The sequence below is a fragment of the Coffea arabica genome, chromosome 11c (genome assembly GCF_036785885.1).
Source record: "Coffea arabica cultivar ET-39 chromosome 11c, Coffea Arabica ET-39 HiFi, whole genome shotgun sequence".
Classification (NCBI taxonomy): domain Eukaryota; kingdom Viridiplantae; phylum Streptophyta; class Magnoliopsida; order Gentianales; family Rubiaceae; genus Coffea; species Coffea arabica.
The window spans coordinates 41,218,117-41,243,321 of NC_092330.1; the positions used below are offsets into that span (position 1 = coordinate 41,218,117).

The 25,205-nt window shown below is 36.9% G+C and overlaps 3 protein-coding genes across 6 annotated transcripts; all 3 read right to left on the minus strand.

The window, feature by feature from the left end:
* Positions 1-537: 537 nt before the first annotated feature.
* On the minus strand, positions 538-4,992 carry LOC113717345 (probable 6-phosphogluconolactonase 1). 4 transcript variants are annotated; one of them, XM_072071014.1, is made up of 5 exons: positions 4,837-4,992; positions 3,699-3,877; positions 3,462-3,597; positions 1,987-2,074; positions 538-1,274 (listed from the first exon to the last, which is right to left on the minus strand). In XM_072071014.1, exons 2-5 carry the CDS (start codon positions 3,844-3,846, stop codon positions 783-785), a joined length of 864 nt encoding a protein of 287 aa, XP_071927115.1. In that variant the 5' UTR covers positions 3,847-3,877; positions 4,837-4,992; the 3' UTR covers positions 538-782. The 4 variants fall into 4 exon arrangements, with proteins under 4 accessions (XP_071927115.1, XP_071927114.1, XP_027097951.1 ...); XM_072071013.1 differs by lacking the exon at positions 4,837-4,992 and adding an exon at positions 4,607-4,751; XM_027242150.2 differs by lacking the exon at positions 1,987-2,074 and having other exon boundaries at positions 3,674-3,877; positions 4,837-4,988.
* A 6,935-nt stretch (positions 4,993-11,927) lies between these two features.
* Positions 11,928-14,614, minus strand: LOC113715548 (uncharacterized). Its single transcript, XM_027239778.2, has 5 exons — positions 14,218-14,614; positions 13,490-13,551; positions 13,231-13,406; positions 12,585-12,693; positions 11,928-12,414 (listed from the first exon to the last, which is right to left on the minus strand). The coding sequence occupies exons 1-5, from the start codon at positions 14,480-14,482 to the stop codon at positions 12,112-12,114; spliced, it is 915 nt and encodes a 304-aa protein (XP_027095579.1). The 5' UTR covers positions 14,483-14,614; the 3' UTR covers positions 11,928-12,111.
* Positions 14,615-14,947: 333 nt separating this feature from the next.
* Positions 14,948-23,636, minus strand: LOC113716812 (serine/threonine-protein kinase 1-like). Its single transcript, XM_027241282.2, has 18 exons — positions 22,643-23,636; positions 22,144-22,232; positions 21,940-22,047; positions 21,574-21,681; positions 20,977-21,067; positions 20,608-20,660; positions 20,380-20,442; positions 20,186-20,230; positions 19,967-20,002; positions 19,094-19,149; positions 18,690-18,771; positions 17,510-17,644; positions 17,228-17,348; positions 16,808-16,961; positions 16,220-16,430; positions 15,703-15,903; positions 15,488-15,573; positions 14,948-15,263 (listed from the first exon to the last, which is right to left on the minus strand). Exons 1-18 carry the CDS (start codon positions 23,361-23,363, stop codon positions 15,164-15,166), a joined length of 2,460 nt encoding a protein of 819 aa, XP_027097083.1. The 5' UTR covers positions 23,364-23,636; the 3' UTR covers positions 14,948-15,163.
* Positions 23,637-25,205: the final 1,569 nt, after the last annotated feature.

The window sequence follows — 25,205 nt, forward strand, 5'->3', positions numbered from 1 at the left end:
TTTTTCATGGTACAGCAGTTAAGAGGGATTTGTGAACAATTACTTCAACAACCAAACTAGACAGGGGATTGGTCAGCGATTACTTGAACAAATCAACTAATTACACACAAATTAATAGCTTGCGTGTTTAATCTAGATTTAAATATCTTTAAACTAGCACAACCAAAACCCAATTGCCAACAGAATTTTTAGATGTTTCAATTTCTTGGACATGAACATATGAAGTCAATTAAAAAAAAAACTAAGATAGGGCAGTGCATATGCTTTCAGTAATTGTTTCCTTTGCCTCTTTTCATATTTAGCCATTAGACTGCGTTGGCTAAAGCTACAACAAAACGAGTTGTATCCACCTTCAGGCGGTGTCCACAGCATTATTGAACTGAAAAGAGGAGAGGGTTTGTGTTTAATGGAAAAGAATTGCTTCTATGTTTGGATAAGCTAATACAAGTATTCATGAAACCAGCCCAGGTAGCTTCTAGCCGAATTTTCCAACCTTCAAGTACTCCTAATGTTACCTACTTACCAAACAAGGTAACATTTTGTGTCAAGAGCCAACATTTTATTGCTTTCTCTAACAAAATGGATAATCACACTTACAAACCCCTTCCAAGAAGTATGCAGGCCAGAAAATGAGGAAGAGACTAATCCAAGACTAAGAGCTCCTTCTTAACTGTCTAAAACAAGAAACAGAAAAAGACAGATCCCTAGAGGAAATGTGAATCAACAACGTTCCATATCCTTCACTACATACAGACATACATTTAGACAAGACGTGCCAGGCCCTACTCGGAAAATTTTGTGCCGTCGAGTTTTGATGCCGCTGCCTTGTCCAGAAACCACACCAAATTCCCCTTGGTTGGCTGGACCAGCTTTGCAGGCAATGACGGATGGTCAGGCTCAACATCATCAACTACTAAGTGCACAGCATCTGCTTTACTGCCACCAGTGACAACCACAGCCACATTGGAGGCAGAGTTGATCACAGGCAAAGTAAAGGTGATCCTCTCAGGTGGGGGCTTGGGTGAGTCGGTGATGAAAGTCACCCACTGTTCTTTTTCATCAAGCACTGAGTGACCGGGAAAGAGCGACGCGACATGCCCATCAGGACCCATCCCCAAAAGGATCAGATCAAACTTTGGGCAGTCACAGATATCAGAAACATTGATTACACGAGTCCTCACAAGCTGCCTGATGACAAACTCGTAGTCCTCAGCAGCTTTTTCTGCTGATACAGTATCATTGATAGAATGCACATGGCTTGGAATAACAGGGACCTGATAATGAAACACATAGTTAAAATCATGCTGGAATGAGAAAACAATAGAATAGGAGAAGAACATTATGCTTTCCTACATCGGACTGAGAAATATGATAAATGTCAATAAACACACATCCAACTTGGCAAGTTTTGTGAGAGCAACAACAAAGCAAAGATAAGCTGTAGCATAAAGTTGCAACGCATAGATGCAAGTGACAACAATATGAAGCAAAAATGCTTACAGTTTCTTTCCATTTATGTCCCATGGCACGCCAATTCATAAGAAAACTCAAGTAACTGTTGCCATAACAAACAGGAAGTTTTTTTTGCCCCTCCTTATAAGAACAAAGGGGAGCCTTATTAGGTTGCAGTAACAAATTAAAGTTAAACAACATTTGGAAGAATTTGTTTCCCCTACAAGAATAAATTTCCTCAAAAGAAATCAATATGATTTCCCAAAACCAAAACAAGAGGGTTGCAGATGTGTTCCTTGCACCAGTAACCATTAGGACATATGACATGCATTGCCCTAGTTTGGGATATATTTGCCAAGATTATTCACCAAGCAACATAATTGAGAATAATTGAGAATCCTCAAGATTTTTCACCTTCAAGATCTTTGACATCATCCTAAAACCAAAATACCACCTGTGCCATATCCGATACTTTACATGTGCCCAAAAATTTTGGGTCACATTCTACGCAAGAAATTAAAGCGATGACAATACTTTTTTTTTTTTTGGCCCATCTCCACTGGCATATATCCATCTTCTCTTGTCAAGGTAGCAGGGATAAAAGTCGTAGATCATATTAACCCTGAAAAGCCAAAGCATAATCAGTGCACTTAATACCTTATAAAATCAGTCATAGTACTTTTAATTCTGATGAACTCTCTTTATATCCTGTTCTCTGAACGCCACTTAGATCTCTCATGATTATACAACTTCACAAACTAGAGCAGTGACAACCTGGTCTCTCCATATGTGGTAATTAATGTAGTACACAGTATAGAACACAATTGATAAAATCATGAAGGTTCTTGATACTACAGAACCCATGCCATGAATATGGAAAGGGGATTTGTCATTCAAACTACTGGTCTACCCTCCCCTGAGAAGTTAAAAGGTCCGCTTACGTTGTTTTGCAGCTTCCATTAATAAGCATCACTGTGTTAGACAATGATAACGAGGAATCCCATTCATTACCTAGTTCTTCTCTCTCTTCACATTTCTATCTGCATCAAACGTGTGTCACTAAAAGCTAGTCAAGCGCAAAATTGTCTAACAACAAATTGACCACAAAGCAAGTGATGACATTAAATTAGATTGGTTTTCCTCCCAATGACAAATATTAAGGCATATTTGGAGTGAAGATATCTCTAAAACAGAAGAACCAGGAGCACTTTGTGAAATAAATCTAACATAAATTTAACTTATTTATGGGAAATACATCATGGTCGGAATGTATTCCCCTTCCGTAGAAGCCTAGGATAATGCCATGGAACTACCATTACAAAAAAGGAGCCTATCATCCTTTTCACAATAAGCCGAAGGAAAATTTACACAGCCCTCCTGCATATGTGAAAACCAAGGTAGTTAGATAACCTTAATATATACACATACTCCTTTCCATTAACAGCTGTCAGGTCCCCAATTTGATGTACCCAATTTTCGTACATCAAGCTTCACCATAACACAAAGGGACCAAATTTGTCATGCGACATAGAGTCGAAACTTTTCATAACCATTTACGAACGTGTTGTAAATCAATAATTGGTGATGCACAAGCATGATAAATACATACTGTATCGACAATTCAATGACGTTCATCTTTGCCACTTGGCAGCTTTTATGGCAAAACGTAATAAAAGGCAATTATTGCCGCTAACAGGGAAGCACTCTGTTCCCTAAATAAGCAGTCAACAAAACTCTTAGCCACCAGATATTTTAGCTAAAAGAATATTTTTGTCATCAAATGTTAGCCAACAGATATTCAACTAAAGAAAACAAAATATGACTCTGTGATCTTATCCACTTTAATTATTTCCAGTTACAAGCAAAATCAGAAAGTTTGCGGTAAAGGAGATCATACTTTGTATGCATCATTCAGAGGCAGAGAAGAACATTCTCGTGCATAAGCCTTAGAAGGTTACTAATTTAATGGACAATCACATGCAGATTTTCATACTTTGCTCAGAGCTTACCTTGGACAGAATGCCATCCTTTGCCAGCTTATAATTGCTATCAGCATGACTCTTTGCCACCACGCGTTCATCAGCCCAAAATATATACCACTTGGCCCAATCAACAGTCTTGTTATAAGGAGCCTCACATAGTTTACTGCCAAAACAGTTAAATCATGTAAAGGAAGGGAAGAAAAACAAATACACAGAATAGGAATATACAATATCTATACCATATCAGACTAATTAGGGAGCCACCAGATAAAGCAATGGCAAACACTCCACGTTCTTTCACAGAATTCTCTGATAATTCTGCAATATAGTCTGCCAGATCAGTACTTAGTTCATCTGTATTTTCGTAAATTTTCAGTTCTCTTCCATCCTTTTTAGCCCCACAAAGTGCCATGCTTCTGACAACAAAATGAAACACAGCCCCTCTGCATAAACAAAAACAACAGGAACTAAGATCAGTCCTGATGAAACATGCAATATCAAGACATCTCCCATACATAAACAGAACCCAAAAGGAACCAGGATCAGTCCTAACTAAACATGCAACAACAACTGCCTACTCAACATTCACAAAATTGAACAGAAACATGCTTCTTAGCATATATCCTGTCCAAGTGAGAAAAAAATAAACTTTTGGATCATCACAACTGAAAATGACAATCGAGCAAGCATTCTTGCACTCGCGCACAATAAAGTCAAAAGCACCGCCGGAATTTTTTGGCATTAGCACTAATTCTCACAACAATAATCCAATTCATAATTCTTGAATGACAAACACAAGAAAGATAGCATCAACAACATCTAGACTACACTGCATGTCGAGTTAAATTACCAAATTCTTGCTGGAAGCTACAATGTTGATCAACAATGGATCAACCCCTCTTCAAGAAAATCTCATACATGCATATTATGAAATATGCAATTTTAAACAATTTTAGCCAAAACCCAGATCAAAAAACCATCCCAATTCACATTGCATCACATTGACAAACTCCATTTCAAAGATCATAAAGTTGAAAAAAGGAAAAAAAATACTTCAAATATTGATATGTGAGCTTATTATGATAAATAAGCACAAGTATTTTATGTTTCTCTGCTGAAACTAAACTAAAGCAATTAAATTAAGGGAGAAGGAGAGGAAAGGAGATGCTTACAAAGTAGGAGAGAGAGAGAGAGAGAGAGAGACGGTAGAGAAGGAAGAAACTGACGAAGGTGGAAGAAGATGGGTATCAACACTCTGTTTATATATGCCCATAAAATACAGCAATATATTTTTATGATTTTATAGCTTAAAAACAGTGCAAATGTAATCTGATATGTACATTTTGTTGTTTTGTACCACCAAATAATATATCAATTTTCTAATCAGAATAGAAGAATTTACCTTCTGGACTTCCACGTGCATCCAATGATCGTGACAAAACACACTCTCGGAACACTTACCTGCACACAGAGAAACACAAACTGATACTACAATCTAGAAAGTAAACGGATAAATGACCAGAGAGAAAGATTGAAGCAAGAAATATTTTCAGTGACCCTTTTGTCAGACAGGAGGTAAAATATATACTAAAAAGATTGAAAAGAATAAACCCTCTCAGTTTCCCTAGATTCTCTTCCCCGTATTTTCTATACAGTAATACATTTTTTTTGAGTAAATTTTTTTATATAGTGTCAAAGTACAATTTTTTGTTTACCTTAGTAAGTTTAGATCATATCACATAAAAAATTTACCGTAGTGTAAATGAATTTAAATCTATACATATAGCATATACTCATAGGAAAAAATTACTATAGTGTAAATGAATAAAAAGTCAACACACTGTCAGTACATAAAAATTTAGTCCATATTCTTTTGCACAAATTTACATAAAAAATTTATGATAAATCTTTTATATGCTGACAGTATATGCATTAATGGGTTTAGATGCATATCACATATATAAAATTTAATATTTAAATTTAAATTCAGATAATATGTCATTCATCCAACCTGATCAGTATATACACTAACAGTATATGAAAGATTAATTCAAAAAGTTAAAGTAAATATTATATATACTGACAATGTGTATACAATTATGGTTGGATGCATGAAACATGAGCAAAATTTGAATTTTAAATTTAAATTCAGATAATTTGTCATGCATTCAATAGTAATAATGTATACACTGCAGTGTATAAAAGATTAATTTGAAAAGTTAATCCATATTTTTTGTATAAATTTACATTGTCAGTGTAGAATTTCATGTTTAAATCATACCACATAATGTGAATTCAAATTTGAAATTCAAATTATACTCATATAGCATACAGTCACAGCTGTTAGTGTTAAAAAATCACTATACTATTAGCGCACTCTTGTTTGAATTGCTATTTTTTGGGGTTTTTGTTTAAAAAAAAATATACTGTGACGATTTAATATATATGAGGTAAAAGTAATTGGAAAACGCAAAAATTTTCCAAGGAAAATGGCTTTTCAAACAAGGCTAAAAGAGTTTTTTTTTTTTTTTTAAATGTGTTTTAGGTAGGGAGTAAAAGGAAGTTAAGTGGGCTACATCTCATCTTTTTACCCCAAAAAAAATTACTCTCATATAGCTTTGTTTGGATTGGGCTTTATTTCTCAAAATTTATTTGCTTACATCATCATTACAATTTCCAATACACCTTTTTACCTTTCCAATTACCTTTTTATCTCACATACATCACATCACAAAAAGTGCTACAGTAAAAATATCTCTAATAATTCACAATCCAAACAGATCATTATTAGATTAAGTATTGAAGGCATACATGTTCAAATAGAAGTTTGACAAAGTGTTGTAGTAGCTTGCACACTTCAAAAAAAAAAAGGCTTGCACGCTTCACAGAGTACTTTATTCTAGGGGTGGTGATATTTTTCGCTTTAGTTTACTTCATCTTCTTACATTAGCTATCTTTCTCAAATTTCTTATTACTTTGTGAGCACTTTCCTTTTTGTTTCTTTAAACATTATATGGTATCCATCCTTGTTGCTTTAGCTTTTGGTAAATTTTCATGGGTATGTCCCCCTAAAACCAGTTGATGGACCATTTTTTATATGTGTCGCCCTTTATTGTATTCTTGGTTTTATTTTTGACCATTCAAGACTCTGCCCTTTTGGAATCTTGATCAACTTAAAAAACTATATGATAATATTTGATTTTTCTTTCTCTTTTTCCTCCTCTTGGATTGGGGAGGGGGCTTAATTTTTGAATTGCCTGCAGGCTGCTTCTTCTACTTCTTTTTTAATAGCCATTGAGGGCATAAGGATTATGGAAGAGAACTATGGAAAGCTTGATATAAAGAATTAGCAAGAGATAGTATTAGCCATTATTATTATTTTTCCGATAACGATAACAGTTGTATAACCTATTTTATCATAATCTACGGAAGAAAGCTAGTAGGTATGCAGACATAACTAGACCAAAGGGGGTGTTATGGTACCTCTCTTGAAATTTTTTTTTTTTTTTTTTTTTGTTGTTGCAGGTGGGGGTTTGAGCTAAGCTCAGTGGTTGAGATAGGATTAGCCATTAGGTGTGTGAAAAAAGTTGAGCAACTAAATAATGCAGTGAAACATTTCAATCTACCAATTGATGGGTACATTTAAAAAGATGGCATGCCATAGTAGTGGCAGTTCCATGAATTGGCTTAATTATTAAACAGTTATAAATACGCTAGTAATGGTTGAAGTTGACATTGAACAGATGGATTAGGTCACAATCAATGCAATTGCTAATTCAATTTGACGCTTAGATTGCATTGAATAGAGTGGGTCGAGTTTTTTTGCCACACTAATCTTCTTTCAGAAAAATATATCTGAGATGATGTACTTCTTTTATATTTTATTCCCATAGCCATGCTTTCTGCTTAATTACATCCACACCGTGGATAAAATTGCCATTGAAGATGAACTAAATTCTGACGCGTTCTATGTTGGAGAGAATGTCAATCATAAGATTATCCATCTCTAATAAATTTTGATGCATATTAAATTCTTTACTAAATATGTGATCCCCTTCAACACTTTTAAGCAAACCAAGCCCACAAAGAAAAAAAAAAAGAAAATTTAACATAAAATAATTGGAGGAAATACAAAAATTTAATTAGAAAAAGGAAAATCGGCACCATAAATAGGTGAACTGTATGAAACAAAATTATAATCTCCAAGAATTATATATTAAATATACTATAATCAATAATAAATCAATCAATCAACGGATACATGACTAATTCCCATAAATAAAATGTTAGAAAAAAAATTTCTGGTAAGCTGGCTTGTTTGGATAGCCATTTGAAAAATGGTCTTGTTTTTCGTGAACACATTTTCCTATCACATTTTTACCTCACATACATCAAATCGCTACAGTAATTTTCCAACGAAAAATTCATGAAAAATGCAATTCAAACACATTAGCTTTTCACCGCGCACATGACATGAGGTGAGCAATTATATTAACGGGCACCATTAATAATATTCAAAATGTCATAAAAGTTTTATAAACCCCAAAAAATAGAGATAAAAAAAAATGAAATAATGAGAATGGATGGAGATATCAAACCTTCTTATCTGTTTCACATTTGTGGTTTGGAGTTTGTGGCGATAGAGTTACGTTAGAAAGGGAACACACTCAGTTGGTACTGACTTTTGAACTATTAAATAATCATCAAGGATTGAGTTTGAAACTTATCTTAGGTCCTATGAGTAGGTGTTTGGCTTGAGAAAATCCACAAGGAAAGAAAGGAAAAAAAAAAGAGTAATGGAAGGGAGAGAGGACCAAAAAATAGAATAATCAGAATTGACAGAGAGATATGGACGTTATTTATTTCATATTTGTGGTTTGGAGTTTGTGGCGATGGTCGCATTAGAAAGAGAATAAAATTTGTAAGTGAATTATTTTTTTTTTTAACTACTAAGATTCTTATAATTCCCTTTCTGCTTAGACTTTGTAAAAGATTAGGTGTGGAATTTCCTTTTTCATCATTGCTCCCTCAATTTGCTGCCTTCTAATGTTCTGCCATTGTTTTGAAAGTGAATTATGCCATTTCAATCCATACCTATTCCCATATGCTTACAAAACCAACTTTATGTCACCTATCTTGGAGTCTGTAGCGAAGATGTCATATCAATCCATCAGTTCTTCAGTTCAGCTGACCTCCACCATCCATCCACCCAGGCCAAAAAAAAAAAAAAGGGTTTGGAACAATGATGAAAACGTCAAGAGCAGAAGAGTTTTGGAATCTCAAGCAATAAACCTCATCCAGCAGCAGAGGCAAAATGGAGAGGCTCAAAGTAAAAGATGTGTAAAGTTCCCAACTAATCAGAACCCCATATCATGACAAATCAAGACTTGCATACCCCAGTTTGGGGAATCTCTAGCATTACCCTTATCATACCATGACATTAGCTGATGGCCCATTTCTTTGAACACATTGCTAACTCCATTTGAGGGGAGGCACGAGCCATCACCATTGTCTTGGCTGATAACTTATAGTGGCAATTCTCTTCTTGGTTCTTACTGTCATAATTATTATTATAAACCAAAAAAAGAAGAAAAGGAGGAGGCCCATAGCTCTGCACTCTCTCTGTTTTTGTTCAAGACATCCAAGTTTCAAATCCTGTCCAACTACTCCAAGATCTCAAAAGGCCAATTATTTGACTGATCTTTGTTACAACAATGTGGCACAAATTCTTCAAAACTTGAAGCCGGTGATCAACTTAGATTACTTAGATTCACACAAATCTCAGGTCACCACCAGCAGCGAGTTGTGAATACCTGATTTTTTAGGAGATTTTGATTTATCTTTACCAGCTAAGTTAATACGCATCAGCAAGATACGTGTCTGCTATCCCTTCTGAAATAGGTTGAATATTTTAATTATAGTTGAGCAAGCCCTTAATGTTCTTTTCAGTGTTATGTTCCTAGACTTGGTTTTGGACCATTAACACTAGCGACTGCTCAATCACAATCATATGCTCTAAAACTGTATTCTTGGTTGAAAATGATCATTGCAAAAGAGAAAATGGAAGGCAGTAAGAAATTCCTCGTTCGGTTTGGGTCAGATTTATGCTGTGGGTCCATATTGATAAGACGTTCATTACTGAATATTTATATCGCCCTCTCCTCTCTCTTGTCATTTTGCAAGTGTACTGGTAAATGAATCCTCTGCAAAAATTCAATTCCCATCTAATCCGCTTTGCACCCCTCCACCAATAATGTACAAACAGGACACGCTCCAGTAAATGAAATCAACAAGTTAATTCACTCTATCTTCATTTGTTGTGTTAATATCATCCACAGTATGCTGTCGTGCTATTAAAACTGATAATTGCAGGTCTTCTGCATCTGTGTTTCTGTATTGCTTAAGTGTGTGTTTCTGTACATCATTCAATAAAAGGTTCTGATTATCATGAGAATATTGAAAAATGACAACTATCAAGCAATTTTCTATTCGGTTCTTTTGTCTAAATTGGCACTTTCTTACTCCTGTTCTCTTAACTTGTGATGCAGTAAAACTGGATATTTTTGAATGGTCATAATTAAAGTGTCTTTTCTGATTTTCGTACGACGCATGCCTTAATTTTTGGAGCTCAACCATGAAGCTATCCAATCCAACATCGATCGGCAAGAGATTAGGCAGGATAGGATATACGATCTTGTCTTCTTTCAAAATTTCTCCCCTACTTCATTTCTACCAATAATCCCACTTTTTAGTTGTCTTCATCTGGTGAGCATTGTAGTTATCGAAGAATACGTATCACTAATGTCCCTCTCCAATTTTTAAACCTCGGAAAATGATGCTAGCTTCATTTTTCTACAACAAATTGATTGCCATAAATGTGCTGATTCTTCCAAACGCTCGTAGTACTATCTGATTTCAACTACAAATTTGATGAAACTAGAAAAGTGTTTTGAGGGTGAAGCAAGATAAGACATTATCTTTGGGATGGATGGAAGGAGCTGAATTTGGTGGCCCAACACAGTGAGTTCGCCATGCTAGTTTTACATGGGTTTTCATCTTTAGTACGTCTGAAATTCCATTTTGTTTTGTTTTCCGCTGCGGTCCAACAAACTTGTGTGTGTCAAAATGGGAAATGTAGGCAGACCCTTAATCTTGAAAGGGACCCCTAAAGCTAAGGGACAGTTGGAATACCCTTTTCACACGAAGGGCTGTGCAGCTAACCAGCTTTAGTCAATTAATGATGGAAAAAGAGAGGTCCGTATCACAAGAAAGAATGGACATATAATTAATCTCTTGCTAGCTAGTTTGGGGACCCGTAATCTGCAGGGTATATAGACTTCTTCCATGCCAATATATATATTTTCAGCTTCACCTTTCTTTGATGTTGATTTTTTGTTTTTGTTTTTGTTTTGGTTTTGGTTTTGTTCCCTTGAGCATTAATAGAAGAGTAGGTAGGTTTCCAAGATGCGTGACAAAACTGGATTTTGATCAAGGCTATACAGTACTTGGTCCTATATTAAATTATCTTTCATTCTTCTCTTCTTAATAACTCCTCGATTTTGCATGGGGTTTTCAGATCTTAGAAGAAGACAGAACTCAATAAATCTAACGGGCCATCTACATTGTACTCCTCCTCTCTGACTCTGATGGATGGTCAGTCTTATTTAAAGAGAAACCAAGTTTGATAGATGTCAGATGACTAAAGAATTGGTGATGGATAAGAATAAGAGCGCGTGCGTGGTCCCTATAAGTTGGGAAGAGGAGCAAGAATATCATCACTTTTGATATTCATTTGATCACGAATTCCAACCTAGTATATGCGGATGCAACATCAATTTTCCTCATAGTTTAACTCCGACAATGTAATTAAGAGTATCAAAATGTGAGTTAGATCACCGACGGGATCCTTTGAATCTTCCTAGGAGTTGATATAGGAAAAGAAACGGTTCACAGGGAAATACCTCTCCGACGTAGCTTTATAAGATTGAAGAGAAAAGAGGAGAAAACTTGTATGGATGAAGGGATGTGGGTTGGAAGATAATGTGGGGTTTCAAAGAAATCAAAAAGTAATAGCCAGTATGAAGCTGGGAGACCAGGAAAAGGAAATATAGGTTTGAACTGAATCTCACGTTTGGTATCCTGATGCTGGTAGCTAGATGTCCACTGTCCACCAGACACAGATGCTGTTATGTTGTTGGTTTCGGGCATCAGAATTCACAAAGATAATACATTAAATAGTAAACATGCCAATAATGCTGAGGCATAATCCAATTGCAAGAAAAATGGAAAGTTGAAACAGTAATCGGACACAGGTCCTGGAAAGAAAGACGATTATGTCACCACGAAAGTGGGATACCATCGGCTCGAGACCGGTTGCGCAGAGTAGTGATCTTATCACTTGGGTTTTGGCTGATGGACAGACATGCAACGTAGCTCATGTAAAAAGCAACAGCACCTGAAGCAAATATAATGCCACGAGACAAAGACGACGCCTTTGTAAACTCAGTTTCTGCATTTGATTGGTGGGGTAGAAATCAGTGATAAATTTCCACCAGGCTGCAGAAAATACCTCTTTCAGAAACAGTGACAATGTCGCCAAGATCTCATACACGCCAGATTGTGATAACCACAGGGCCATAGACCTAATCTGAGCATAAGCAACAAATGATCTTGTATTTTAGTAATCTAGAAATAGGGTTATGCGCTTGTACATATCATATGGCAGTCTTAATCTCCAATCTTTCTGTTTACGGCTCATTGGCCTGCCTTTAGCTGAAGGGTTTCTATTTTCCTTCACATCAGCCAACTTCCATATACAGCACCCTGAATCCATCTCAATCGATTCTAGCAGGAAAACTCCATTCTTTTCTGGGCATTCCACCTCCAAATTTTCAACATAGCTGACACGCATAGGCATCTCTTTGAACCTATCCAAGTCGTCTGGTACTTTGAGTAGCCGCTCAGCCCCAGGTGAGGAAACCTTAAGGGGGGAAAAAGGAAAAAAGAAACTTAAGCAAATTCGAGTGTATGAACCGATTAGTGTCATGCAAAACAATAACCACAACAATCAGGTGGCCATTTGTAAAATATCAAAAACACTCGAGGCGATGAAGAACTAAACTATCAGTTGCATTGTTGGTAAGTAATTACATCAAGAGCCAAATCATCTGGGATTTCTCCAGTAGCCCCTACTTCATCTAGCTTTGCCTTGTATTCTTTACTGAAAGATTCAAGCTCCTCGATGCTGGGGCACCCATATCTGAAGATTCAGAGTCAGTTTGAGAGCAAATTTAGGACATCAGACTAGTTGCTTAGGCAGGTAAACTATATTTAAATGATATAATTGAAGCAGCACACACTTTTCCACCATATGATTTCATATAATCCAGAATGTGCTTCCCAAATGATTCAATTATGGACACCACAAGACCACAAAGGAAAAATAAAATAAATCAGATTATAGTAATTAATCCTCTGTTAGTTGTTAAAAAGGAGTGACTATCTTCTCTTGCACCCAACCACATTTAGAGTTAGAAATTAAAAAAAGGAAAGCAATCGCAAAAGGTACACGACTAGAATACTGGAATGAAAAGGACTAGTATAACAAAATGATATATATATTGCTTATGCTAAGGGAGGGGAGAGGGATGGAAGGTTATTTATTCATGATCAATACCAGAAATCTGAAGATTGAAAAACTCAACATTACAAATGCGTTTCTCCAGTCTTCCGTATAAAAAACTTCTATGGCTTCAAAGTTACCAGAATAAAGTAACAAGCACAATGCTAATCTTACTCATTTGACAGCTTATCAAGTCTGATGTAGATGTATCCACGCGGTGAGGTCTTCAAGGCAAAGAGCTTCATGTCATCTCCAAACTGCAGCAGCACCTTGTGGGCTATGGAAAGTGCCTTTTCTCCCCAGTGACAATTTTGAAGAACCACTCCACCTCCATCACCACCATCACCAATCTAAATTTTGAACAACCATCACTAACTAAAAGTTACTGTGGGATGGGAATCAAAACCCAAACTTCAAACAGGGTGATACAGACCTTAGGCTCAACCTCCTCTTCTTCTTCCCATAAATCAATTGGTTCAACCTCATCTACATCATCTGCCATTCAACCAAGATTAAGCAATACTTGAGCTAACTTCAAACCAGACAACTTTACAAGGCAGGGGAATAGTGAAATATTTGCACATCCTCCAGCCAACAGAAATTTAAGAATGTAGCTGAAGATCCTTCACGTTAGTTACGTGCTTTCAAACCTAGGACTGCCATTACACTAGAGGAATACAGCCTGAGAAATTTTAAGGTCAATACCAAAGCAGCCACAGTGACCACAATATGCAAGAAATGATCCCATTACTGCCCATTTAAACAAATATTATTACATTGCTATTAAATTCTAAGAAGCCGGCACCGCAACGTACAACATAAAAAATTCCACTCAGTAAGACTTAAAATGAGTCTCTTACATGAAATCAGTACTACAAGGCATATACAAAGGCAAAAAAGAAAACTTCTTTCTTGATTTTCTGTACATTCCCGTTGTCCTCCCTTTTTCTTCTGATAGAAAGCAATGGGCATTGCCCCAACAAGAAATATACCAAAGCAAACTTTTCTCAACCCAGTTAAGTTTAATCCACGCACATAAAGTTTGACATAGACAATATCTCATACACATGGTGAACTAACGCTTAAACTCAAATCAAACGAGCAGCCACCGGAAAAAAAAAATCAAAAGCTACAATCTTTAATACGAAGAGCTAGGCTCACTATGGTCCTGGGTTTTGATGATTTGAGGGGAACTGCTACATAGATATCGTCGAGAGATAGAAGTGAAAAGAGTGGTGGGTTCTGAAGAAATTTCACGCTTTTTAACTTTGTTGTAGTAAAAGTTTTGAAGGCCTTGACGTTGAACTTGAAGGACTATCGGAGCCCGTGCTGCAAGATCATGATAATTATGATGAACCGAGGAAAGGGCTCTCGGAGATTTATGCAGCAAGAAAGATGAAATTTTGCTACTGATTTTTCGTCTCATATTTCCGCCTAGCTCTGGTTAGGTCACGGAAAATTGCTGCAGTTTCTGCAATTCATTCTCTAGTACGGACAAGAGAGAGTCCAAACCTGCAGGCGCAACCTCCTGCCTTCTGGGTTTCTGTGACCCATTGTTTTTAAATATTTTTTTCCTTTGTTTTTTTATTTTATTTGTTTGGATAGAATCTTATTTAGAATAATTACCATAATTCTTTTTATTATATAATATATGTAAAATAAAAATATAAAAAGTGAACTGAAAAATGTATTTTTATTTTCATGATCAGTTAAGCTTTACTTCCAGAAGAACATCTAAACAAATTGCACCGTTTCTTGGAAGAAGGAAATGGGGTAATTTGTCTTCTGCTAAATATCTATTCGCTTTAACTCTCTGTGTTAATTATATGTAACACTAATATGAATCAGAAAAATAAGTAGTACTTATTTAACATTATCTTTTTGCAGAGAGTTGTGGAAATTAGATATCAGAAACGCTAAAATATATTTACATAATAATTCCGGAAAAAATTAATTGAATATACATGGCAGCAGTAAAGCTACAACTCTACAACAGAGTCTCCGATAGACCAGCAAAATCAGGGGAACACATGAAAGAAAGAACATTTCATAACAAAATTTTGCGAGACTGAGAGTTGGGACACGACATTGGAATTTCTACTGTCAGCTATAATCTCAAAATGGTTCTAAGCGTATCAGAAAGATTCTGGATGGTTTGCTGCTCTTGCGCTGCTTGCATTTCCTGAAGTGGCATATCCTCATAACACCTGAAGCACAACTTGAAGACATCAAAAGAAAAGAAAAGAAAAGAAAAGAAAAGAAAGGGGGGCAGTAGTCAATATGTATTCTTAATTTTCCCCCACCCCATCAATGCAATTAGGTTCAGTAACATTTCCCGCATCCCCTTCCAGTTAAGGTCCAGTTTATATTTAAAGAAACCAAAAATGGGGCCCCTTTCCAGACCCAGAGAAATGAAAAAAGAAAGTCATACATCTTGTGGTAAGCTAGGGCCTGAGCGAGATTCATCAGAGTAGGACTCGAAGTTAGTCTCTGGCACACACTGGGAGGTAAGGGTACCTGCAACAGCAGTGAAATACCGTATAGAAGCCAAAGGCACAGAGAGAGAGAGAGAGAGTGAAATACCGTATAGAAGCCAAAGGCACAGAAAGAGAGAGAGAGAGAGAGAGAGTACGAAAAGATGAGTACCTCAGTTTGTCTATTTCGGCCCTTTTTAGACTGAGCATCACTAGTGAAAAGCTCCTGAATTGCTTCAACAGCTATACTTCCACTATCATCCAGTTTCGGGCCTCCAAGTACATTGTCAGATAAAAGAGCAATAGGCGATATATCTGTTGCCCTAAGAAATGGAATGGGCACAGTGTTGCCAGCTGAATATATTGACCACAGCTACCACAGTAATAAAATCCAAGTGAGCAAGAGCACACGTTTCATGGATCAAAACTAGAACCAAAGAAGGCAGGTTCCTACATAGAAGTTGCATACCAACAAAAGAATGCAGGAGTAGCAAAGAAAAAGTTGTGCAATACTCAAACGCAGTGAAGCCTGTTCTAAGAGGCATTTTAAGTCTTGATGACTTTGTGTAGAAACAGATCTGTACAACACTTCACATAGGATAGATTGAAATCCTAGACTAAGGCAAAAAAAAAAAAAGGAAGAATTGTTTATTTAATAATGGATAATAGCCAAGAAGAATAAAATTTACCTTATCTAATGCCTTCCGGCTTACAGTTTCACTCATAAATGAACTGCTGCTCATGCCGGCAGCAGCAACTACAGTTGCTTCTTGGGCACTGCTTTTTGCATCAAGCTTCTGCTCAGGAGGGCCAACGATTGAAAGAGGGAATGCTTGAGAGGGCTGTGCAACAGATATAGATCCTTCAACGGGGGAAGGGACTCTCATTGTGCCACCCGCCCTGGCCACCAAGTTCACAGATTGGGTAAAGAAACTAAATATCTAGGATTTGATTTCCAGGTTCATAAGATACCATAGCTTATAGACATTTGAATTACTACAAGCACAAAACTGCAAGAAGGTAGACTAGAGTCAACATATTCTCATGCTACTCCTAAATGGCAAAAAAGACTCTAGAAAGCAGAGGTTCACCCCTTTTTGTCCTTTTTTCTCCACAGAAAGTATTTAGTTCAGGAAAATATCGTCAGGAACATTCAGTTCCAGACAATGAAGAACTTTCTTGATTGGGTTGTCTGTGTGCATGCAAACAAGTTCAAATAAATGAAACAGGAAATTTCTCTATTCCCCCTCCTCTTTGTTGGAGGTTTCAAGAATTACCTGGATTCTATAGCTTTGTCTCTGCCGCTACTGATGTATGGACTTCCAATTTGTCCTGAAGCAGGCAAAGGTTCTTCTGCATTAGTCAGAGAGGTACTACGTATGGTTGTCATATCCATTTCACCATCCCGAACTATGACAGTGCCAAAATCACCTGGTCAAAGAGACACCACATAAATGAAGTTAAATCACCCAACTTGAAGCACCTCCATATATCAGGACAAAGAATCAAGACAAAAATGAGAACACGTGCTACCCATCCTCACAAAGTGCAGCCCCAGAATCAACAACTCACCTATATACAAGTCCATCTTCTCATTAATTATTCTATATACATGGGAGGGTCATGTTCATCAGAGGAGGCATGTAAAAAAAGAGGCAACAAGCAAGATGGTAAACAATAAGATTGTACATAATTACCTTCCATATTTGGTTCCATCCTATCAGCTATAGGTCCCGAAGCTATCCCATTAGCAAAGTTCTGAGGCTTTGATGGGACAGTATCTCCATAGTCTTCATTCAATTTTGGACCACCCAAAGGCTGCAAATATGGGATTTAATATTGAAATTTTCAAAAGCTTCAAAGAAACATAGTTACAGAGAAAAGAAAAACCTATTAATATGTTTCTGAAACAAAACAAAGAATGGGATAGGATAACAAAACCAATTAGTGAAATAACAAATTTAAGAAATCAGGCATACAGTCTCTCCAGGTAAAGATGTTTCTGGAGTAACAGTTTGAGCTTGCAACGCCATGGATGCCCTGATCTGCCTTGCCTTCTCAATCTTGGGCAGCATTGTAGACGCTCCACTTTTGCATCTTTCAATAAATTTGTGCTGTTGAAAGCAAAAATGGGTAAGACCAAGTTAATCTCAGAGTTGAGTATATATTCCACATCAATCAGCAATTAACATGTAAAATAGTGGCCTGCAACAAGTCCCCTGCAACTTTTCTCAATATTTTCTCCACGTTTCTCAAGAAATTCCTCTCATTTTTGCAGGAAAAAGGAAAGGACAAGGTAAAAGGGCAGTTGATTATGCCTTGAAGCATGAAGAACCTTGTAAGTGCTACGCATGGTCAATCCTATGAGTTGAGAGAATCGTATCATGTATGCAGCAACAATTACGATACCTGCTACTTAATTCTAACAGCACCAATACCTATATTCGTAGTTAATCATGCTCATTGCTTCGATAGGCAAGTTAATTGGCATTGACCATCACTGAGCTAATTTCACATACAACATAATTGCTTTAACTTATCCTAAATTAATTTCATCAAATAGCATTAGTCTGAACTAGGATCATATGAACGGTCCTATTCATAGCAAACCAAGATAAAGAATTTCCACTACTTCCAATAGCAAAGATAAGCCAACATTCTGCAACATAGCTTCCAGAAGTTTCACTAGAGCACCAGTTTACTAATATTGAGGTTAAAATTGAAGATGTTAATAATGTAATAACTGCAAAATGAAGTGATGAAAATGGACACCAAAGCCCCAAAAATTTGATGTACCCAAGTCATTGTTAAAGCAATTTCAACAGGAAAACAAACAGCGCCAGAAGATGAGTATCAAAGTTGCAGAGCAGACAAGGCTTAGGCAACAGCTACAGGCAGCCTCTAATAGCAAATCAGCTATCACACCAGATTGTGACCTCTTTGTTTTGTTTTAGAAAGCAGGGGGTTTAAATTAGATGATACTTAGTGAGAGAGAGCTAAAAAATGCATATTCAAACAATTACTGTAAGTCAAATGGCATCAACTTCTTGCAGTCATCAAGTTCTCAAATCTTTATACAGTAATCAACCCAAAGATGAAAATAGCAAGGTAAAGAGAAGGGAAACAAATACAAATACTGCATAAATATCCATAGAGCACCTTTAGCATCTCAGCTGCAGTAGGACGAAGCCTTGGATCCTTAGTAAGGCACTTTGCTACAAAGTCATGGAAAACAAGAGACCTGCATCGACAAAATATTTAAGTGTGGATAGTCGTGTGGCATCGCAAAAGGATCTCTGTCAATCACAGCCAGTAGCATTCAGATACTAGCTGCACATCCCTATCTAAAAGCAACAAGCACTAGCATGGAGTTTGCCAAGCATCAGGGGAAGTCTAAATTGCTACTAAGTTAATACCTCTAATAAGCGATGAAACTTGGACATTTGATCACAAAGAATAACATTATCAATGCCTAGTTTTTCTTATCTTATCAAGATTAACGAGCTGCATACAGAAGCTCTTTAGAGAAAAACTTTGAATTATGAGAAAGCTAGGAGGCAAACCATTTCTCTTTGTCCTCAAGCATTGGAGCTGGTTCTATCGATATCATAAACAATACCTGTCACAAGAAGAGATAATACTAAACCACCAATATGATAACCGAAACTGAGAGCTTAAACAATTCATCAAGAATATAGAGGGCTAGACTGAAATAATTCTCAGGCCCAAATTAGCAAGGTAAATACTAACTGTGAATAACTTATTCTCCAGCACGATGACCATCTTCAAATTCTAATTCAAATAGATTAATAAATTTCAGTGGTAAATGAAGATATGGCAAGTACAGTTACCAACAAAACCCAGTAATCTGTAATCAACCAATTTTTTCTCCTTTGCAACAAAGAATTGACTACCAGCAGGCAAACACACAAGACACAGAGTGCATTAAAAGGGATTCAGCCAATTTGAAAGAGTAAATTAAGATGAGTAATTGGCATGCAAGGGCTAAAAGCAAACTGGGAAAAAACATCAAACTAAAGTAGCCCAGTCATTTAATAATAGAACGAACGATCAATCTAATTCAGTAGTCATGTCCATGATTAGAAGAATCCCACTTGCTTAATATGCATAATTTATGGTTTCAGTTGCCTAATATCCCAGATCAGAAAATGCCCCTTTGGATTTTAACTCTTATGCATAGTTTTATGCACCAGAAATTTCCCATCCGGTATGAAAGTAAATGTAAATTTTTAGCCGCATGTTGAAATGAAAAATAGGGCCTGTATATCAACAAATTATATATGTGCAAATCCCATTCACTTTCCTTTCCCCATATATATTATGCTAAAAATGCCTGATACCTTCTCAGGTTAATACCATGGATCAACTCTATAGCTTGGTACACAAAAATAAATGCTTCAAATCAATTGACTAACCCTCATTGGATGAACAGTGGCTCTTGGTGGACAGCCCTGGATGAAAAGGAAAAAAAGAATTACAGCCTGTTAGCTACCATAAACTAATCATCTAATACCATAAAGTTCAACATAAAGGCCAGCTGTTCAACCTTTTTGTCTGTACAACAAGCATGACAGAAACAGGGCAAACATCAAAAATCTAAGAGATATACAACTAGGTAAAACAAACGGATGTACCTCTGCCATTTCTATTGCAGACACTCCCAGAGCCCACACATCAACCTGAAAATAATTTTTTCAAAAAACCCATTAGGTATATTGCTCTGATCCATTTAATAATTTGATGTCAGGAGGCAAAATTTTTTTTAAAAAAAAAATACAGCTAACTACAGAAACCTATGAAGACGTACATACATTACAGCTATTTATACCTTCCCATCGTAACGACTTTCTTGAATAACTTCAGGAGCCATCCAATGAGGTGTGCCAATAAACTGACAATGAATAAATGTCAGAAGAAAGAACTTCGAATTCATGAATGAAGTATGATGAAAGGAACAAATCTAGGAGACTAGAAGAATCAGCTAAAGCTTTCTTCTTCTTTCTTGGGTGAAACTTAAAGTATTCTGTCAATAAATCAATGAAGGTGATATTGATACCGTGTTGCGTTTGGACATAGTCCTTGTCAATTGTGCAGCAACTCCAAAATCACCTGGTTGTGTTGCCACAAATTAGGGAAACAATTAAACGACCACAATCACATGCAAAACTTTTTTTTTTCAAAAAAAGTTAATTTGAATTTTTGCTTTACCTTGTGGTATGCACCCCCTTCCCCTCTGCCGCAACCCCCCCCCCAAAAAAAAGAATTGCAAAAGAGTAGCATATGTCTAATCCATTGAGTGCGTGGACGATCAAATTAGAAAGAACTAAATAAACAAGCATTCCATCAGAACTAGATGAATAAGGAAAGATTTGAAACCAGTGATCAGTTGGAAGAAACCAATGACATGCAAAAGATGATTACTCACCCAACTTGACCTCTCCCTGTTCAGTCAACAAAATATTACCGCCTTTAATATCTCTATGTACCTTGAAGATCGAGTGCAAATAGGACAGACCCTACATGAGAAGCAACAGAATTTCAAGATACAGAAATAAGAAGAATAAACCAGAAAAAGATCCAGCCAAAAGTGCACAACGAGAAGAGAAACAAGAATGGTGACCGCCTCGAGTGATTGGGAGGTAATGTAACAGTTGAAAGAGGCACAGCAGATAAAGACTAAAAGCAAACTCCAGAATTTGTGTTAAAAAACATAGAATAACACGTAAGAAAACCATGAATATGCATCAAAATATGATTTGCATAGTATGCAAATGCAGACTAGGATAACACAAAAGAAGAACACAGAATAACACAAAAGAAAACCATGAATATGCATCAAAATATGACTTGCATGGTATGCAAATGCAGAATAGGATAAAATAGGATAAATGCAGACGAACAATAACCAGAAATGAGAGGAAACAGAAGTAAACTACCACTTTCATGATTACATGGGAAACTTGTCTTCAAGAAAAACTATTGATATTTTGACACATGCTACTTAGTTCGTATGCAAAGTTACCTTTAATGCTTCCCTACAAATAAATGCTATTTGATACTCCTCCAAAGATTCATCTGTAACGGTCATCAAGTCAGCAACACTGCCACCTCCACAATACTCCATCACTATCTGTGAACAAGTAAACTTGCCCATGAGACTCCAACAGATAAACTTTTTGTCTACTTGTCCATTTTCAACACAAAGTCAACAACAAAAATAAAATAAAATAAGAGCTTTAAAAAGAATGATGTATATTGGTATTTATAAGAGAAAATAAATAATAGAAATGGAAATACATATGCACAAATACCCAGATACAAACAGATATACCATAGGCATGATAATTCAGTTTAGAAGATCAGTAAGCAAGGATGATATTGTTCTTACCCATAGATACTCTTCTCCTTGATAGCTCCCAAGGTAGCGAACAACGTTAGGATGATTACATTGTTGCAACATCTCAATTTCGCCTCGAATTTCTTCATACCCCTCCTCCTGAAGATATAGATATAGTTCTAAACCTCAATTCCTGGTTTCGCTGAACACACTTAACACTGTACATGAACACTTCAAAATCACAAGAAATCATACCCCTTCACTCAAAGATATTACTTTGATAGCAACCAACTCTGAAGTTTTCTTATCCCGAGCCTTATATACAGCACCATATGATCCCTTCCCTGCAATGCAATTAGCCCAACTCTCAACCTTCTACACCACATAGTCCATAAAAATCAACGAATTTTACCCAACACAAATGCATATTACAAATCAATCTTTAAATGCACGAAACTGGGGGCAAGATTGCGCACTATATAGTCAACAATAAAAAAGCCAACCAGTTCAACGTATATCATCAGCAAATCCATCTTTATCAATTAGAAGTAAAAAAAAAAAAAAACACTTTGAAAACATACTTAAAAACAAGTACACTATGCTACTAAAGTTCGGATGAGAAAAGCTCCATTTTTAAAATCAAGCTAGAAGGCAATGTACCGTGAAGACATCCGAATTCCAAAAAGACTAACGTAGCCACAAGAATTAACAAGTTCAGCTAAACAAGCTCAAAGATGGGATCATCGAAATTTACCAAGCTCATGCAGCAATTCATACTTAGTTGTGGGATCTTCCTTCGTCACACTCTCCGGAATTGAACTTGTGGACACTTTCCCACTTCCATACCCTCTAAACCGATCCCCACCACCACCCTCCTCCACCGTCCCACCACCACCACCACTGCCACTTTTCCTCTGCCTGCCAAATCCACCACCAATCTCCCCAACCGCCTGCATACTGGCCACTGCCCTACTCATCGTCCCACCTCCACTCCCATTCCCTCCACCGCGGCTCTTCTTCCTCCTCGTCCTCCTCACCACCGTCCCCGATCCCATTTCCTCCTCCTCTTCTTCCTCGTCTTCATCCTCGTCCGCCCCTTTCCTCACCACAAACGTCGAAAAGTTCCCCTCTTCTTCTTCCTCCTCCTCCTCCTCAAATCTCCTCCTATACGACGCCGCATTGTCATTATAATCCCTCTTCTGAGTTCGATCCCAAAATTGAGCCGGCGGACGACTCGGCCTCGAACTGTTCGACGTTTTGACAATCATAGTACCGGAGACAGATGCCCCCTCGTCGTACTGATCATCGTCCGAATTCAAGGTGGGGTCCCCGCCAAAATCTTTAGGTAAGCGTTTAAGTAAAGGAGGAAGTGAATCGTCGTCGTCGACGTCGTCTTTTCGGACCATAGTGGCGTAAATGTCGGACGATGATAAGTTTGCCTTTCTGGTTCGACGAGATGTTGGGGAATCCTCCATTTTTATGTCTTTTACTTTTTCGTATTCAATAACGATGGAGTGGTAGGGACGGGTGTTAAAGTGAATAGTGTGTTGCTAAGAAGAGGCCACTGCGGGCGGAAGCTGAAAATGTTGCTTTCCAACTGTCTGATTCCAACTGACGCTGCCAAGTTCTTTTTCAGTTTGCGATTGATTAGTCTGTTTGGGAGCTTGTTGGTATAATTATTAGTACGTTAACGAAGCTATGAGTTTAGGGAGCTAAGCAGTCAACTGAAGTTTGGCGGTGTTGATGGGATCGAGTTGAAGTGTTTAATAGTAGTATATAGGTCGAGTTCAAGTATGCAAGTAATCTCAATCAATTAAGCTTAATTTGAGTGCGTTTGATTATATTTTTATTTAAAATTTATATTAAGTGAATTTGATTAGATTTGATTATTAAACTCAATTGAATTCGAGTTCAAGTAAATCAACTTGAAGTCAAACTCCAACTCGCTCAATTATTAGAAAGGATGGATGAGTTCAATTTTAATTATTTTAAATCAAATTCAGGCTCAATCCAAATGCACCCCTATATAAATAACACACTACTATTATAATGAAAGACATTTTGAATGATTTTCTTGAATTTCAAGATCGAGCAGCTTGATTGTCGAATTGATTAACTAGCAAACGCTACAAGCTCTTCTTCAATCAAATTTGAGTTAACTTATCGAGTTACCTCGACATGTTTCAACTTTCTATCTGAAGACTTTGACATGTTTGGTAACAGTCCCATTTTTTTGGGAACTAGAATAAGGATCTGTGCTCCAGTACGAGGGTTTTGACATATTCATCCACGAAAAACTGATGAGACTCTAACAGAGGGATTTTTCACTTTTTATTATACAAGCATCCACAAGAACCTTTGGTCTCTTTAGATATTACATTCATCCTAGCAATTGACAATAAAGGCATATGCAAAGAAATGACGGTAAGCAGTTAACCATTTCCAAATCAGCTTGTGATTCCACAAAATCCAGGTTTCTGCTAAAGCAATAGAAGATTAAAGCAGTGTGTCTAAAACTGAGAAGTGAGAAGAACATCTACATACTCTACAACTATCCTATCATACTGTATTCAACAGATTGTATCATCCATGAGCTCTGCCATCCTCCTGTAAGTGAGAGTAATACCTGAAAAACCATATCAACATAGAACATAATGTCATGACTTCTTGAACAAAGATTTCGAGAACTTCCCAGATTCACCTTTTGGAACTGCAAATCCCCCCTTTCGAGAGCACAAATCCTTGTAACATGACAAGAAACTTATGCTTTCCGTCACCAAAACAAAGCCAACAGCATCTTGATAAAACCGGTAAAATCTATCATTCCATGGATAAAACCAAGCAATTAATAGCAAGCATCCATTAACAACATAGATGTCAAGCACACAGGCTCCGGCAAGTAAAGGTGATAGAGGATATAAAAGTTCTTTCACTGGTCTAGCTCCCGGATTCTCCTGCTTCAGACGCATGTACTCTTCTACGCGAGACCCAAAGTACCCCTCAGAAAATACAACTGCAATCAGCGTAAAAACTAGCAGAAATGCCCATTTCCAACCAAAATTGCCCCAAGAAAGGATCCATTGAACAATCAGAGACACACCCAAGTCTAAAATGATGGGCATTGTTGACTTGACCCTGAAAAAAAGCCGGAAAAGATTGATTGTAACCAAAGCACTAAACCATGAATATGGGAAATCCAAGAAACGGCTCCAGAAAATGATCCAACCACTAGCATTAGTTATGACAGCAAGAACCAACCAAATTTCCGTGGAAATAGAAAGGAATTGGCAGTCGCAAGATCCCAACTCTTTCTGGGA

Coding starts and splice junctions, on each gene's coding strand:
- LOC113717345 (XM_072071013.1), bottom strand. CDS start 4,707: ATGGGCATATATAAACAGAGTGTTGATACCCATCTTCTTCCACCTTCG. Junction 3,878..4,606: donor CTCTCTCTCTCTCCTACTTT/GTAAGCATCTCC, acceptor TTGTTTATGCAG/AGGGGCTGTGTTTCATTTTG. Junction 3,598..3,698: donor GTTTGCCATTGCTTTATCTG/GTGGCTCCCTAA, acceptor CTGTTTTGGCAG/TAAACTATGTGAGGCTCCTT.
- LOC113715548 (XM_027239778.2), bottom strand. CDS start 14,482: ATGAGACGAAAAATCAGTAGCAAAATTTCATCTTTCTTGCTGCATAAA. Junction 13,552..14,217: donor CATCAAAACCCAGGACCATA/GTGAGCCTAGCT, acceptor GTTGAATGGCAG/ATGATGTAGATGAGGTTGAA. Junction 12,694..13,230: donor CTTGATAAGCTGTCAAATGA/GTAAGATTAGCA, acceptor CTGAATCTTCAG/ATATGGGTGCCCCAGCATCG.
- LOC113716812 (XM_027241282.2), bottom strand. CDS start 23,363: ATGGAGGATTCCCCAACATCTCGTCGAACCAGAAAGGCAAACTTATCA. Junction 20,231..20,379: donor AAAGTCGTTACGATGGGAAG/GTATAAATAGCT, acceptor AATTATTTTCAG/GTTGATGTGTGGGCTCTGGG. Junction 20,003..20,185: donor CTGCAATAGAAATGGCAGAG/GTACATCCGTTT, acceptor CTTTTCATCCAG/GGCTGTCCACCAAGAGCCAC.